The 15,352-nt window shown below is 36.5% G+C and overlaps 1 protein-coding gene across 2 annotated transcripts; it reads left to right on the top strand.

Moving 5' to 3' along the window:
• The first annotated feature begins 1,575 nt into the window (after window positions 1-1,575).
• Window positions 1,576-14,726, top strand: LOC141605347 (uncharacterized). 2 transcript variants are annotated; one of them, XM_074424068.1, is made up of 20 exons: window positions 1,576-1,811; window positions 2,675-2,736; window positions 3,571-3,612; window positions 3,718-3,771; window positions 5,699-5,746; window positions 6,145-6,252; window positions 6,976-7,087; window positions 7,839-7,884; window positions 7,967-8,038; window positions 8,916-8,978; window positions 9,103-9,257; window positions 10,075-10,139; window positions 10,897-11,047; window positions 12,653-12,758; window positions 12,842-12,977; window positions 13,253-13,317; window positions 13,386-13,550; window positions 13,913-13,985; window positions 14,095-14,161; window positions 14,240-14,726. In XM_074424068.1, the coding sequence occupies exons 2-19, from the start codon at window positions 2,733-2,735 to the stop codon at window positions 14,139-14,141; spliced, it is 1,512 nt and encodes a 503-aa protein (XP_074280169.1). In that variant the 5' UTR covers window positions 1,576-1,811; window positions 2,675-2,732; the 3' UTR covers window positions 14,142-14,161; window positions 14,240-14,726. The 2 variants fall into 2 exon arrangements, with proteins under 2 accessions (XP_074280169.1, XP_074280170.1); XM_074424069.1 differs by having other exon boundaries at window positions 1,580-1,811; window positions 14,244-14,726.
• Window positions 14,727-15,352: the final 626 nt, after the last annotated feature.

Genomic DNA, 15,352 nt, shown 5'->3' with positions numbered 1-15,352 from the left:
CAAAAGCTTTCTTTGTATTTTCGAATTGTTGATAGAGGAAGGCTCGCGGCTCCGTTGGATTTTTAGTATCTTCCAAAAACTACATTATTTCTCCACTTCCATATTCACCAACAAGTGACAGCGAAATAAATTGGCCAATTCGCAACAGTAGTATTCACATCATTACTAGCACTATCAGATAACCAAACATAGAAAGGTGAATTGAAGAAGGAATTATTAGAAGGTGATATTTCGACCAAATCTCATATCTATCTCGAAATAGGACAGGAGCGCGGAAGATGTACGGTTGTCTCCTCTTCTTCAAAACAACGTGGGCATACAGGGTTATCACCCATATTCCTTTTTCACGCGGTTTACATTCACCATTAATACTAATAATAATATCACAAATTGTCATTTAAGACGACACTATACGCCTTGACCTCAAGACAGATGAGGTATATACCACTTGTGTATATAATAATGAATTTAAAAGGAGATTTACTGTAATAATATAATATTACTCCGTATTTATGTTTGTAGCCGTAATGTGAGTGAGTTGAGCATTTTAGAAGGTGTTTGATTGAGTGATTTGCAATAGAATAGAGTGGATTGAGTTTATTCAAGTGTTTGGTTGACTAATATTGGAATAGAGTTAGAATATTATAACTCCATTTCAATTTCCAACCTCTTAAAATTCCATTCCCGGCTATGCTGCTCCCAATCCAAGTTTCCAACTCCATTTTCCCCTTTTTAAGTATAGAAAATCGTAGTTGCTCTATGGACGAGTTTTACTCTTTCCTGAACTTTTTCATTTGTTTTCCATAGTATACCCTTTGCCTAAAGAGAAAAAAAAAACTTTCTCTAATCCTCTTCCTCCGTCAAATTATCAATTATTGACCCTAATTCTTACATCGATCCAGAAATAATTTTAATTTATTAACTTTAGTTACTAACTATGTTATATCAAATTTAGGAGATTAAATTAATTTAGATAGATAAAATTAGGGTTTGAAGAAAATAATGTCAATGAAAAATAATTGTCGGATTTTCTAGGCCTTGGTAATTGCTAGTGCCTTAGGTTTACTATCTTACTGTCGTAATTTGATTAATTACATTGTCCATTTGAAAATTTTATTCCTTCACTATTTTTTTTTCATCAATCAGCTTGTTTAGAGGAATCAAGTTGCTTTTTGTTGCAAATCATGGTCAAGAAGTTTGGCTGGGATTATTGTCAATAAGTATGTCGTGTATCATTCAAAGGGAAATTATACTGAAGTCAAGAAGCTTATGTTGATTAGATTATTTAACGTAATATTGTGGATTGTAGCGACCTTAAGCACAAGGTTTGAGAGAGGATACGTGGTGGTGCGGTGGTGCGGTGGCTAGTCTGACTGATGGTTGGTTGGTGAGAGTTATTGAGAGATTTATTGAATTGAAATAAGATGAAAATGAGGGGGTAGAGATGGCAAGAGTTTAATAGTCACTTATATCCATGATTGAGTAAAACCCGTCAATGTAAACACCACTAGAAAATTACCAACCAAACAACTCTAAAATGGTACCAATATCTAAATTAATACTCCCCTCCCAAAGTCCCAAGTCCAAAGGCTTAGGGTTAGTTACAAATAAATTAAGGGTCTTTTCCCTTGTTAAGTCGGCACATTTTCCCCCTATATCTTCTTACTCCCTTCCCCATCCATTTTATCTTTCGACAAATACCACTTGACCCAAACTCTAGATTTTCCAACGCAATTATTCAAGATTCCGAGCTATTAGATCGCCCCAAATTCAGCATAACTTCAATCCACCAGCAATCAATTTTCAATCAGGTAACTTCTTCTTGCATCCATGTCGATTTCCACTACTTAACTGCTAAAATTCTTAGCTCTTCGATTTATAAGCTTATAGGAGCATGCATATTAAGATTGTTTGATTGCTTGATTGATTAAGTAAGTGAGCTGATTCATTTTTTGAGGATTATGTAGTAGTCAACTGCTCATATAAGTATATAATATGAACTTGGAATAATCAAATGAATGCCATCTACTATCGAAATCCCAAGATCTACGGTATCGTGGTTACTGGTTGGGTTGGAAGTTGGTTTTTGGAGATGAATAGTCGAGGGTAGTTTAGTCACTCTATTGAATTAAACGAACCGAAAACGGAAATGTAACAAAGCTGCTGAAAAAAAAGTAAAAGTAAAGAAACAGATGGAAAAGAGGGAGTACTTTGTAGTTACACCTACTGTTTGCAGGGGCGGTAAGATAAAACACATTTTACTTAGATATTAAACATTGAACACTAGTGACTTGGTGGTTCAAACATTGACATGCTATATTGAAGGTCTTGGGTTCGAGTCTTGTTGGAAACAAATTTAGAAATTTTTGGCTAAAGAAAAACAATAAAATTACAACAAGAGCTTCATATAGCAAAACGCCTGATGGGGGAGTCGAACCCTGGACCGCCCCACTATACTACGTTCAAGTCTTCTACCAACTGTGCTACAACAATAGTCTGGTTGGCACTTGCCCACCCGGGCCCCTAGATCCGCCCCTGACTGTTTGGCTAGTCTGAGTTGAAATGAAATATCGTGGCCGAAAACCTTATTTCATGGGTTTTGTTCATCAGCTCAATCAAACTTTGATTATCTTCCTTGCTAAATACACAGCAATAACATGTCACTTATTTGCAGAGATATTCCCTTGAACTTCACAGAAGTATTCCATCATCTCAAGGTCCTATACTTCAAAATGGGTATGCCGTTCGTTTTATTTTTTCAGTTTATGTTGTTTTTGAGTAAACAAAATGGCTTGTTAAACTCTATGCTTCATGTATTATAAAGTAGCTTACTGTCGATTTTTTGGATGGAATTTTTATTGTCTTGATCCCAACACCCCCACCCCGCCCCTCCTCCGCCTCCACAGGTGGGGACATAGACGACGTTTTGAGGAAAGCCTATTGTTTCTCGGTTGGTTTGTTGTAATTCTTGGTTTTCTACTGTATTATACTTTCTGTTTGTTGTGTCCCAAGAGTTGTTAATTGCTCTGTTCCTGGTGCGTGATTATACGTACCAAAGTAGCATTTACTGAATTTATCTTCTTTGCACTGAGTTCAGCAATATAAGTTTACAACTTTGCACAAGTCTTCATCTATTTTTTCTACCTGTAGATTTTCTTAGTAGCAACAGCTTTTTCTCTGAGAATGTTCCTTATTATGCCGTTAGGGAGTTGGAATGATGAAGCTCACTTTCCAGTTCCTTATGGCGTCATCCTAATTCTGATTTAATTTTAAGCCATATCATGTGGAGTATATATTTTTCTGTAGTTTCTTTCTTGTTTTTTTTTTATTATTTTTTTTTTCTGTTTCTCTTTTACCTTTCTTGACAAAATTATCTGGCATCAATGCATACTTCTCTTTTCTGTGGTTTTCTATCTTACATTATGCATGGGTTATCTAATTTTGAGCTTGTAACATAGAGAGAGTACTGGGATTTTTGCTGTCATTATTTTGTGTTAACTATCTTTCAGTCAAGTACGTATGGAATTCGAGTATTTGGGCTTAAACTTCTTTTGACATTTTTCATTGCAGATATTGCCGAGGATATTCGGGCATTGCAGCTTGACTCAGCTGGTAACTGACCAAGCTTATAAATTAGCTGCGTCGATTTTTTTTATCTGGCACCGCTTTACATTTTTAACTTATTGTGACTTACTATAGTGTGGTCTTGTGTAATAGATGTGGAGGAGCCTGAGGTACAAGAAGTTGACGATGTGGTTAAAATGGAGGAAGGTAATTATAATTGTGAACCTCTTGTATCCCCTCATAACCAAGTTAGCGTGCATCTTTTAGTTACTAGTTGCCACCACAACTAAAGATACAGCTGAACAACATTTACTCGTATCTTTGAGCTGTTTTTGTTTAAGTTTTATTTTCCTTGGGGCTGTTTTTGTTTGGAATGAACACACCACATTACTACCTTGATATAATCTTTCATTGGAGTTGTGATGTCTCTTTTTGTTCTGATCATGAACTAGATTTGATATTTTGACAAACAAATTTATTCGTGGAGATTCTGCACTTAATTCTTAGCCTCCTAGATTGGAACTAAGGTTATAGTTCTTGTGTTTTGGAACAAATGCTTTATTGTTTTCTTATTTATGTTTTGGCTGCTGATTTCATAATATCAACAAATTGAGCTGGGGTTGGTTAACCTTTGGAGATTTAAGTTCAAATTTTAGCACACATAATAAGTTAGTCACGAGTTTCACGAACAGTGGATTAGACATTGGACAAGAGGAAAGGGCATAAATCATTTTTTAGATGTTGCAATGAGTGTAATTTTAGAAGCTGAAGCTGTATAACACTATAACCATCTCATCTAGATGGGAAAGGTGGAAACTCGGGAAGGCTTAAAACGTTAAATTAACAAATTCTTAGTGATCTGTGAAAACTCAGATTGATTTTCAGTTATTAGATTTTGATGACATCTGTTTCTTCTTGTCACTTCAGGATGCTAGTCAACACATACTATAGGCCTCTCTATCTTCTGTGGACCTTAATTGACTATTCTTGCACATCGGGCGTCACCTCCTTTGTCTACTAGTCACATACAAGAAAACATGACACTGCTCTCTTTTTTGATTGACTAATTGTATGCTGGATCGAACACCGTACAGCATAGATATGTCAGGGAAAATTGTTTATACTGTAGCACGATCACATTTTGCGATTTTTCGAGATGGTGTGGAGGCTGACAAGGTATTAATGAAAAACATAAGGCCTGAATTTGCCATAAATGGTAAACAGGGATGAACAATGTTTTTATGTTAGCATTTTGCCCTTGACAAAGGAAATTAAATTAAATGGGGACAAATTGTGGAGGGCCACCCAAGATTCCAATAATGCTCGTGGAGTTATTTTTTTCTGTCGTGTTTGGAACCGCCTTACATAATAGATTTTCCATTAGCGGAGTCACCTTAACGCTCGTTGTAGCAAATTGTTTTTTTCCTCTGGTAGTCTGGTTCACTCATTTATTACTAATTGGTGCTTCATTTGATAATTATATATTGTCCCTATTCCTATTAACATTTTTTTATTTTCTTCATCGACTAATCCCCCCAAAACTTTTCCCATACTAGCTTTCTGTCATTACTTCTCACATACTACAAATATTTGTCCCATTTTTTAATAGTTATCCTAGCCCCGACTTAAACAAAGGAACACATCATGGAGGGATTATTTAAAGCAATGTAACTCTAGATTGATTCCAAATAGAGGCAGAGCTGGGTTGCTGGATTTACTCAAGCCCCTTAAGAGTCGCTAAGTTTTTATGCATATCTGTTTGCTATTCGTTTGTGTATCAGGTCACTAGCATTCTTATTGTATACACTAAAAAGGCAAACTAGTAAGTGGTTCTGATGTATGTAATGCTTAATGCATTGTTGGCTCCGTTTTGTCTTACATTGGGTTTTAATTTCTGCACCTTTTTAACGTGTTATATATTTTGGTCTATGGTTGTATGATAGACTTATATATTTTCTGAATTTTGCTAATATATTATGTATGGCACGGGAAATAATTGTAAGATTATCAGCTCTAAGTTTGGTAAAAATGATTTATATTTGAGGAAAGTGGTTGGTGTTTGTTGATTGTGAGTTCTGATTGTTTCGTTTCAACTCGAAGATTTTAAGCTTATGCATTTGACTATTTTTGTCAGATGTTGAGGAGTCTCATGATGCTGATTCAGTTCAAAAGGACTCAACAGGTATCTAGTGTTTAGCTTTAAAGTGCTATTTAATGATTTATGTAGTCTTTGCGAAATGTCGGATAGAGGCTGCTGTCGTCAGTGCCTTGTGAAAGTCTCTGGACTTCTCAAAAGGATAAATGTAATGTACTATATATGGCCTTGTTATTATTGTATTTTCCAACTGCTCTTTATTAGTCAACCTCTATGCTCTACTTCGACACATCACTATCGACATTCCTCCAACATGACACTTAATGCTTTGTTTTAGGCCAATATTTTATTATTTCACAAAATAGTTGTGTGATTGGAGCTGTCTGAGTAGATAAGAATTAACTACAAAGCTTGTTAATTGTTGTAAACTGGATATCTCACTGAAAAACAGATTGATGAACCTAATCAACAATTAATATTTTCAGAGGAAATGCACGAAGACCCTGTCCATGAAGCAAATGAAGCAATAAATGACAATGCTGAGCCTGCACAACGGAAACGTCACTTAAATGTTGTCTTTATCGGTCATGTTGGTGAGCTGTCCTCTTCCCTTTATTGGCCATGCTTGCTACCCTTGATTCTGTATACTTATTTTCCCCAAATATGCTCTCATTGATAATCGATACTGAGTTATATCCGCTAGTTTTTTTAGTGTCAGTTTTACTTGTTAGGTGACGAAGTTGATGATTATGTGGTTCTCCTTTCTTTTTGTGATACATGCAATTGTGTTTATTTCCTGACTAGTTTTTGTAATGATTTGCTTGCTTCGTAAGTGCGTGTTTCTGTTATATTTAGTGCAGTTTTGTCCATATGTTGATCTTTATTCTTCGTGGATTTTGTGCATATTGAATCCTATCTCATCAGCCTATTGTGATATTTGAACTTATGGTTATTGCATATCTCATCTGTTTACTGCTTTTCTGGCGCTTTTACGGTTTTGATTTTTTTTTTCTTCTAGACCTCCTTCGATTGATGCTACTCTTGTGTGAGATGGAATGCTACCAGTGGTCACTACACATGTCCACATGTGCTCTTTTGCCAGTTCTGTGGAGATTGCGTGGTCATGTTCTTATTTTATATACCCCTATCCCATACATATGGTAACTAATGTTTTATTTACTGAGCCTGCGCTTGATTATTTGATATTGCCAGTGTGAAATGTGTTAAGTGATGAAATACGGGTGCAATTGCCAATTATTTTTGTTGATCAGTTTATTGTATTCATATGTTTTTAAATTTACACATTTTTGTTGCAGATGCTGGTAAGTCCACGATTGGAGGTCAGATACTTTTCCTCAGTGGGCAGGTTGATGATCGTACAATCCAGAAGTATGAGAAAGAAGCCAAGGATAAAGCCCGAGATAGTTGGTGAGACTATATTTTGAGGAGTTATGGCTTATGTTACTGTCTCTGATTACTTCTTGTTTCAGACACCCGACACTAACGGATATGATTTTGGACACTTCATCTAGAGCTTAAAATTAGAGAGCGTTTCAGTGAGTAGCTGAATGACCTTGGACACGGATCCATATCAAACACCTCTAAACCTCTAATAGAGTCTGAGAACATAGGTTGTGACTTGTGTCTAAACATTTTTGAATTTGCAGTTGATAATTTGATATTTGACGTCTATTTTTTGAAAATAGTAAATTGAACCAGGTAGTAATTTGAGCTTGCGTAGCTAATAAAGTTTCCAATTTCTGAGGCCTTGTAACTAGTAGACCTAGTGTGGCGTGTGCTTGTAATTGTTGAGACCATATTTCTAGGATTTAGGCTACATATACTTAGTTTCCAGTTAATTTTTTTTTTTTTTTTTTTTTTTTTTTTTTTTTTTTTTTTTTTGTCTTTCTTAAAATAAATGCTCAACTTTTTGAATATCGTGCAGAAGAGTTTGAACCAGATTGTAATTAGCTCGGGTTGTCTGTGGCTGAAAAAGTCAATGAATCACTATTGTCTGGCTTGTAGCATTGGCTGATGCATCCTAGTGCCACCATTGGTCATCTTGAAACAACCTCTCCATGTTTTTTATAGATTGCTGTTGATTCCATTGTTTTTTCCCCATTTTATTTGATTTAGTGTAGTATTTGTCCTCCGTTAGTTGAATAATATTATGTGCCAGGTACATGGCATATATTATGGATACCAACGAAGAAGAGCGTGCTAAGGTATATATACTCAGCTTGAGTCAATTATCTGACTTTGACCTATTCGTTTCAGCTCATTATGGATTGTTGATTCTGATGGCAGGGCAAGACTGTAGAAGTCGGGAGAGCACATTTCGAGACTGAGACAACTAGGTTTACCGTTTTAGATGCACCGGTAAATTACAATTTTGTACTAATGTATATTCATTGGCATCGTAGATTCGTAGTTTCCCGTTGATGAAACCTTTGCCTTGAGTTGCGTTTCTAAATTAAGCAGTAGATGCATCAGATTCATCCTTCTTTAATTTTAGTTTGGCACTTTGGCCCTTACTGAGTTATGTATCGACAATATGGCAGCAAATTGTCATGCATGCTCCTTAATTTAAACCAGTCAACCTGCATTTCAGAAGCAAGTAAACTTGAACCAACGTTACTACTGCCTCTGTATGCACAGCTGCCTCATACTCTCATAGTGACCCTGCATGTACAATGCACTTTGCTTGTGAAGCCTTCCGTCACTTTCATCATCTGTTTGGACAGATATCAGCACCTTTTTAGGCGTCTTTTGCTGCTGTACTGTTATCATATCCTTGGGTTTGTAAACGGGCGTCATTTACTGTGGCGAGGGCTGTATATTTGGAGTTTGGATGGTCTCTTTTAGTTGCAGAAGGGACTATCTCAAAACTTTGGACCTCTAGTTAAAGGGAAAAATCTGATCACTTTCGAAATGAGAATTTCTTTTTGGTTGAGCAAATGATGGATGCACTGGCTTGGTATGCTGTTTGATTATGCTTCATCTGGTTATCTTTTGTAGTGTTTTTTGCTTCTTTGGACGAGTTTACCGTTAGTTTAGGTAGCAATGTTTTTTCAGTATTCACTTCATGTTCATCACCTGATGTCATTAGTTAATTTGCAAGTTATAAGCATCAACATAGACATGATTTCTGTGTTTCTTAAAGTAAGCATCAGGAGTAATTGTCTGCTGTCTTCTTCTATTGGGTACTATTGCTTTTAATCTTTTTTATCCGATGGAATGGCAACTTTTTCTGCAGGGCCACAAAAGCTATGTACCAAATATGATTAGTGGGGCATCACAAGCTGATATAGGCGTTTTGGTGAGTACTAAGGAGGAGTCCGATTTTATCTCAATTGTTGGCATTTCTTTTATATGTGCATGACCAGTAGATATACTCACTCTCACTCTGTCTCCGCCCTGCAAAAAAATTATTATTTGTGTAGGTTATTTCTGCTCGTAAAGGAGAGTTTGAAACTGGATTTGAGAAAGGTGGACAGACTCGAGAACATGTTATGCTTGCCAAGACCCTTGGTGTCACGAAGCTCTTAGTTGTGGTTAACAAGATGGATGAGCCCACTGTCAAATGGTCAAAAGAAAGGTTATAATACTCCTTTCTTTAATTTATTGAGGTCATGCCTGTAAAAGTATTTGTCATTTTTTACCATATATTTTTAAACTGTGGGACCAGCACAAGTATTACCTCAGGAGAAATTTCACGTGGCGTGCAAATTGTTCTATGCGCCACCTGTGCTAGTTCAGTATCATCGCTCTTGAATTTTTTTTCTTTAACAGCTGGTTCTAGTACAGCATTTTCCATTGCCAACTTGGTTTATGTTTTTCAAGTTTTGTGATGTTGTACAACATGGGACCATATAATAATAAATGGAAAACATAGAACCTGTTAACATTCCAGCTCTCAATTTGATTCTCAGGGAACAAATTTGTTGTCATCTCGACTTTCCTAAAATAAAATCTACAGAATCAGTTAAGGGATGATATCAGATACAGTATCTACTTGAAGTCTAGACTTTAGGAGTTGTACTTGGTAGTTTATTTTTACAAGGGCAGATCAGCTCTGAAACTTTCACGTTGCTGTAGGAGCTATAACATATGAAATCTTGGTAGTGTATATATTTATCACATCTGCCAGTTAGAGCTTTTGCTCATTCAAAACGATCATTGAACCACCAAATGTGCCAAGTTTACTTCTATAGGTGTAAATTTTAAAACATTTGGTCATATCTATCAGTGGCAATGTGGCATAGTCTTATGGTTTATCAAAACTACCGATAATTGTCTAGAGGCTCTTCTATTTGCTGCAAATTTCACTCCTCCGGCCTTTGTTTACACATTCAAAACCATAGCATATTTGATCTTTTTCTAGCTGTTTGATTGGTCAAGCTCTCTCTTTCTAGGTATGATGAGATAGAGTCAAAGATGACTCCGTTCTTGAAGGGGTCGAACTACAATGTCAAGAAAGGTGATTAGCTGTGTACTATTTGGATTTCTATGGAGTTTTTCTCCATGTATGCATGAAATAGATCGTGGAGTTTGACTGTTAAATTCTACCTTATGCTTATTTTTCATCTTAATCTTTGTTTTATAATCATTCCCAATATTTTGAATTACTCTCTCCGTTTTCCTGTTTTCTTCCCACTTTACTTTTTGGAAATCTTTTTGTTTTCTTCCCGCTTTTCTTAAGTTTTTTTCGTGGCCTTTTAATCTGTTGCCCTCGTAAACTTTCTAAATTTTTAACTATTCCGTTCATATTTCACACAAATTTCTCAGTTTCATTTCCATTAACCTATACTCCCAACCCTTCAATTAATAAACACCTACCTCTACCTCTCTTTTTCCCACAACCACCTGCTACTTTTGCTGACAACAAGCAGCATTGATCACCACGTTCGCCGACCGCCGACCGCCCACCACCCACCACCTCTCTTCTGTCTGACTTGCCAGAGCAGCTCCTTTATCCGCCACCACGTCGCCTCCCTCAGACCCAGCATAGGTCCTTTGTCCGCCACATGCCACATCCCTCTGACCCGCTAGCCGACCCACTGCGTCTCTTCCCTCTGATCCACTAGCAGAAGTGCAGAACCACCAAATCTGGGACCTGCAACCACCATTTAGACGACTTTATCACCAGATCTGAGACCCACAACCATTATGCTAGCCTACACACAGCAATTTGAGATTAGAGTATTTCTTATATCTTTTGTCGCGTCTATTTACAGATGTCAAATTTCTTCCAATATCTGGTCTGCTTGGAACAAACATAAAGGTGAGGGTTGACAAAAGTGTATGCCCATGGTGGAATGGCGAATCTCTTTTTGAAGCAATGGATGGTATTGAAGGTCCTCCACGAGATCCTGAAGGACCCCTGAGGTATGGTTTATTGTCATCTTAAACCTGTTCTTCAGTATGACAATGCAGGATGCTAATCTGGCAATGGCAGATTGGCAGGTTCTACTATCTTGCTTGAGAGACTTCTCTTTAATTTTTAAATCTGGCCCATTCAATTTTTAAAGCATTTTCAAAACTTTCCAGAAATGCACGACTCAGAAACCTAAATGGGTACTGAAAACCAGTACTTTTCGTGCCAATCTTTAGAGTCTATTACTTTTGTACTCAATTGTTGGTTAACCTTTTGAGTAGTTGAACTGATATCTATTGTGGATTTTTGCGTGTACTAATTTTACATGCAGCTAGCCTTGTAAAAAATTCAATATCTTAAAAATGAATTAAAATTGCATTTTCTGTATGAAATAAGAAAGTTTGGCGAAACACCTAAGGTTACGTCTAGTTTGTCCAAGGGTAAGGGAATGAAATCAAGAGGAAAGGAAAGGGGTTACCCCTAATTTTACTCCTTGTTTTGTTCCAATAAGAAAGAGAACACCCTAACAATCGACCACCACTCATTTTCTCAATAACTACCAACCACCACCATCTCCTACCAATACCACCGCCCACCACAAAGAGCTACCTGCGATGGTGACGCACCCATTGCCCGCGCCACCTTCCCGGTCCCACCCTTTTCCCGCCAGGTGCCTTTCCCCCTTTGAAACTCCTCCCAGCACCACCGCTATAACCACCACCCCAAAACTCTAAAACCTCCATTGCTCCAGTTTGCAAGTTTTATGCTGAATCATCTAGAGATCTCACATTCTCGCAAGCTAGAATTCACAGAAATTTAGTGTATAATAGTACAAATCAAAATTGAATTGTGGTTGCTTGTCTTTGGTTGCAGTTCTTTTCATTCGTATGTTTATCTTTATTTGTTTTAATAGATAAACCATTTTGAAAACATAGCTTCCTCTGCTGAGATAATATTTGTTATTTATGAGCATTTAGTGACATCATTTTTATTACTCCCTCCTATTCTACATAAACCTCCCTATTCATGGGGGGCACTAGAATTAAGGAGGGGAATTAAAATAAGGTAAAGTATTGTAGTGGGGTTTGGTAATTGGAGAGAGGGAAGGTATTGTGGAGTATTATTGTGGGTGAGGTGATTAAAATAAGTATTGTTGTGGGGTAAGTTGATTAAAATAAGTATTGTTGTGGGGTGAGGTGGGGTATTGTTGTGGGGTAAGGTGATTAAAATAAGTATAAAACTTTTCTAAATAAGGAAATAAGGAAGGAATTGTGAATAGATGAAAAAGGAAAGAGGGAAGTTTATGTAGAATAGGAGGGAGTACAAGGTGATTTATACCATTGGTCTTGAAAGTTTATCTGGATGTCTCTGTGAAGTTTCATGGAGTCTGTGTCCAAACATTTCAAACATGAGGTATTAGATCACAATACGTTTTGTGTGCCTCATTAACATAGGTTTATATTGTATCTGGTAGCTGGGTTTACTTTGATAGTTTGACTGTCATTGATTACATGCACAGCCTTTTGCTTCCCCCCCTTCCCCTTCCCCTTTATGATCCATATATGATGAGGGTGTAGTTACTTTCAGTACCTAATAGTTCAAGGTTTTGACTGCAGGATTCCCATTATTGATAAATTCAAAGATATGGGAACTGTTATTATGGGTAAAATTGAATCTGGCACTATACGTGAGGGCGACACAGTGACAATTATGCCAAACAAGGTATGTTTTAAAATTTTGTCACTTTGTACTTGAGTCGGTGTTGACAGCAGCACATGGCATCTGAAACAAGAACTTTTTGGCAGGCTAATGTGAAAGTTCTTGCTATATACATTGATGATAATAAAGTCAAATATGCTGAACCGGGTGAAAATTTACGGGTTAGATTGTCTGGGATTGAAGAAGAAGATATTTTGCCAGGCTTTGTCTTGTCAAGCGTTTGTAAGCTCACACTAGTCAACCAGCCCTTTGTATTTATGCATTTATTTTTGTAATTTTTTTTTATTATTGGAATAATTATACCCGAGTAAGTAAACCTGTGAATTAGATGTTCGAATCATGACAATTTCTGTTGGAGTGATTGTTAGATATAGATGTGCTATTTCCTTGCCCTGCTTTCTTTTGCCACATGACAAAACAGTAAATTTGCTGCAAGTAAACTATCGAAGAAAAAGGAATTCTAACATCCGTATATTATTACTCCTATTGTTGTACAGCCAAGCCGATTGGAGCTGTTAGCGAGTTTCAAGCTCAGTTGCACATCCATGAGTTGGTTGAAAATGTATGTGAAACCCTCTTATCATTTGTCATGAGTACATTTTGTACGTGTTCTTATCGTTGCTTTTGCAGGCAATTTTCACGGCTGGATATAAGGCGATCTTGCATATTCATGCTGTTGTTGAGGAATGTGAGATCGTTGATTTGATACAGCAGATTGATCTCAAGACAAAGAAACCAATGAAGAAAAAACCTCTTTTTGTTAAGTCTGGGGCTGTTGTCATATGCCGTATTCAGGTTTGTTCTCTTTGCTCAGCTATTTTGAGTGGTATTGAAGCCTCAAGATGTTTATTCTGGTAGAATTTATACTGATGGTGTACTCATGCTTATGATGTACTCTCTTGTATGCGAGTATTGTAAAAAGACCTTGATGTTGAGTAGTGTTATCGTCGCCACAAATGTTTTCCATTTTAATATGTAGTCTCGCCACTGTCACTTTCTTTTTATGGTAGCCTTTTGAGTTCTATTGTTATTCTACGGAACATTGTTATATTCAACTATTTTGTAGGATCTTTCTCTTTCCTTTTTTTTTTTCTTTTCTGTTGTGCTCCAAATATGGTTTGTTTCTACTGCATTTATATACTTCACTTTATGTTTAGGCGAGTAATTTGATATGCGTGGAGAAGTTCTCAGATTTTACACAACTTGGGAGGTTTACGCTACGAACAGAAGGTGATTACTTTTGCCTTCCCTAGAGCTGATCAACTGGGGATGTCATTTTAATATCCATTTTGTCATCTGATTTTTTTTTTTTATTTTTTTTGTTTTTGTAAAATTTCAGGGAAAACTATAGCGGTGGGAAAAGTTCTTGAGCTTCTTTCTGCTTAAATTTGGTTTTGAAACAGTAGGTGAGACAAATTTTGAATGTCCTAAAGCTTTGTCGCTGTAAATAAATTGTGCATTTTCTTACGGGTGTTCACATGCAGGTAGTTGGGCGAGCTGTGAGGATACTGTCTAGTATCAGGCGGAGAACTCTTATGGTGATGTCAGCTCGCCAATGTTTTTGAATATGGAGCTTGAAAGGACTGATTGTGCACATAGCATGATGCACTCGATGATTACCGAGTGCATTTGTTGGTCGTCCTGTATCATTATACTCCTTGTATCTTTGGTTTGGCAACACCTTTCATCTTATAGAGTGGTTTTGCAAATATACAATTAGATGAGATACAAGTGATTTATTACGAGCTAGAACACTCGACTTCTGCAAGTTTTGATTTTACAGTCGCTATTTCGTGCTCTTGTAAGTTTTGTTTTTACAGTCCCAGTTTTGTGTTTATTCCAACTTTAGAAAATCCTTTGTATCCCTCTTCTCCTTGCTCAAATATTAAGTAACCTGTTTGTTGAGTTTGTTTGGATAATGTAACCAATTTTCTATTTCAAACTTATAAATATCAAAAGGGATTGCTCTGATTTTTGGAAGAAAATGATATAATTTGGCAAGTATTAATGTCAACATGTCATCAATATTCTTTCATCTTTTGTTTTTTCATTTCCCTCAATGACCTGGAAACTTCTTTGCAGCACATATAATCCACCACTGTTGGCGGAAAAAGGTTTCACGGGTGGATTTTCAGTAAGTGGATTATACATCTGATGTACTATATCAGAGGATATAGTTTTTGAGCATTTAGTTAAAGTTTTTGAGTTTTGTTTTAAAAATTATGAGTAGTTTTATTAGAAAGTTTTTGAGTTTATTTTTTTCAACATAAAACTAAAAAAATTACAATATAACTCAAAAACATTACATATAAGCTCAAAAAAATTTGAGTTTTGAAGTCAAAAAACTAACATGTAACTTTTAAACTTTGCTCGAAAAAAATACACAAAAACTCAAATATATATGGAGTCTGATGTAATACATCCGATGTATAATCCTTTTTCTCGTGGATTTTTGGTTGTCTCCAATTCTCCCTAGGTTTTACGACCGGATTTTGAACCGCAAGACTTCCAGGGTGCTTAAACTTTTATGTGAAAGGGGTTAAAAGAGGGTTGTGATGGTAGTTGGAGAAGGTCGTTAAAGGGGATAGGTTTGGGAT

Source organism: Silene latifolia, chromosome 10 (genome assembly GCF_048544455.1).
Source record: "Silene latifolia isolate original U9 population chromosome 10, ASM4854445v1, whole genome shotgun sequence".
Classification (NCBI taxonomy): domain Eukaryota; kingdom Viridiplantae; phylum Streptophyta; class Magnoliopsida; order Caryophyllales; family Caryophyllaceae; genus Silene; species Silene latifolia.
The sequence above is the reverse complement of the archived record's forward strand: the minus strand, read 5'-3'. Positions and strand labels throughout refer to the sequence as shown.

Coding starts and splice junctions, on each gene's coding strand:
- LOC141605347 (XM_074424068.1), top strand. Junction 7,885..7,966: donor ACGAAGAAGAGCGTGCTAAG/GTATATATACTC, acceptor TTCTGATGGCAG/GGCAAGACTGTAGAAGTCGG. Junction 11,048..12,652: donor GATCCTGAAGGACCCCTGAG/GTATGGTTTATT, acceptor TTTTGACTGCAG/GATTCCCATTATTGATAAAT.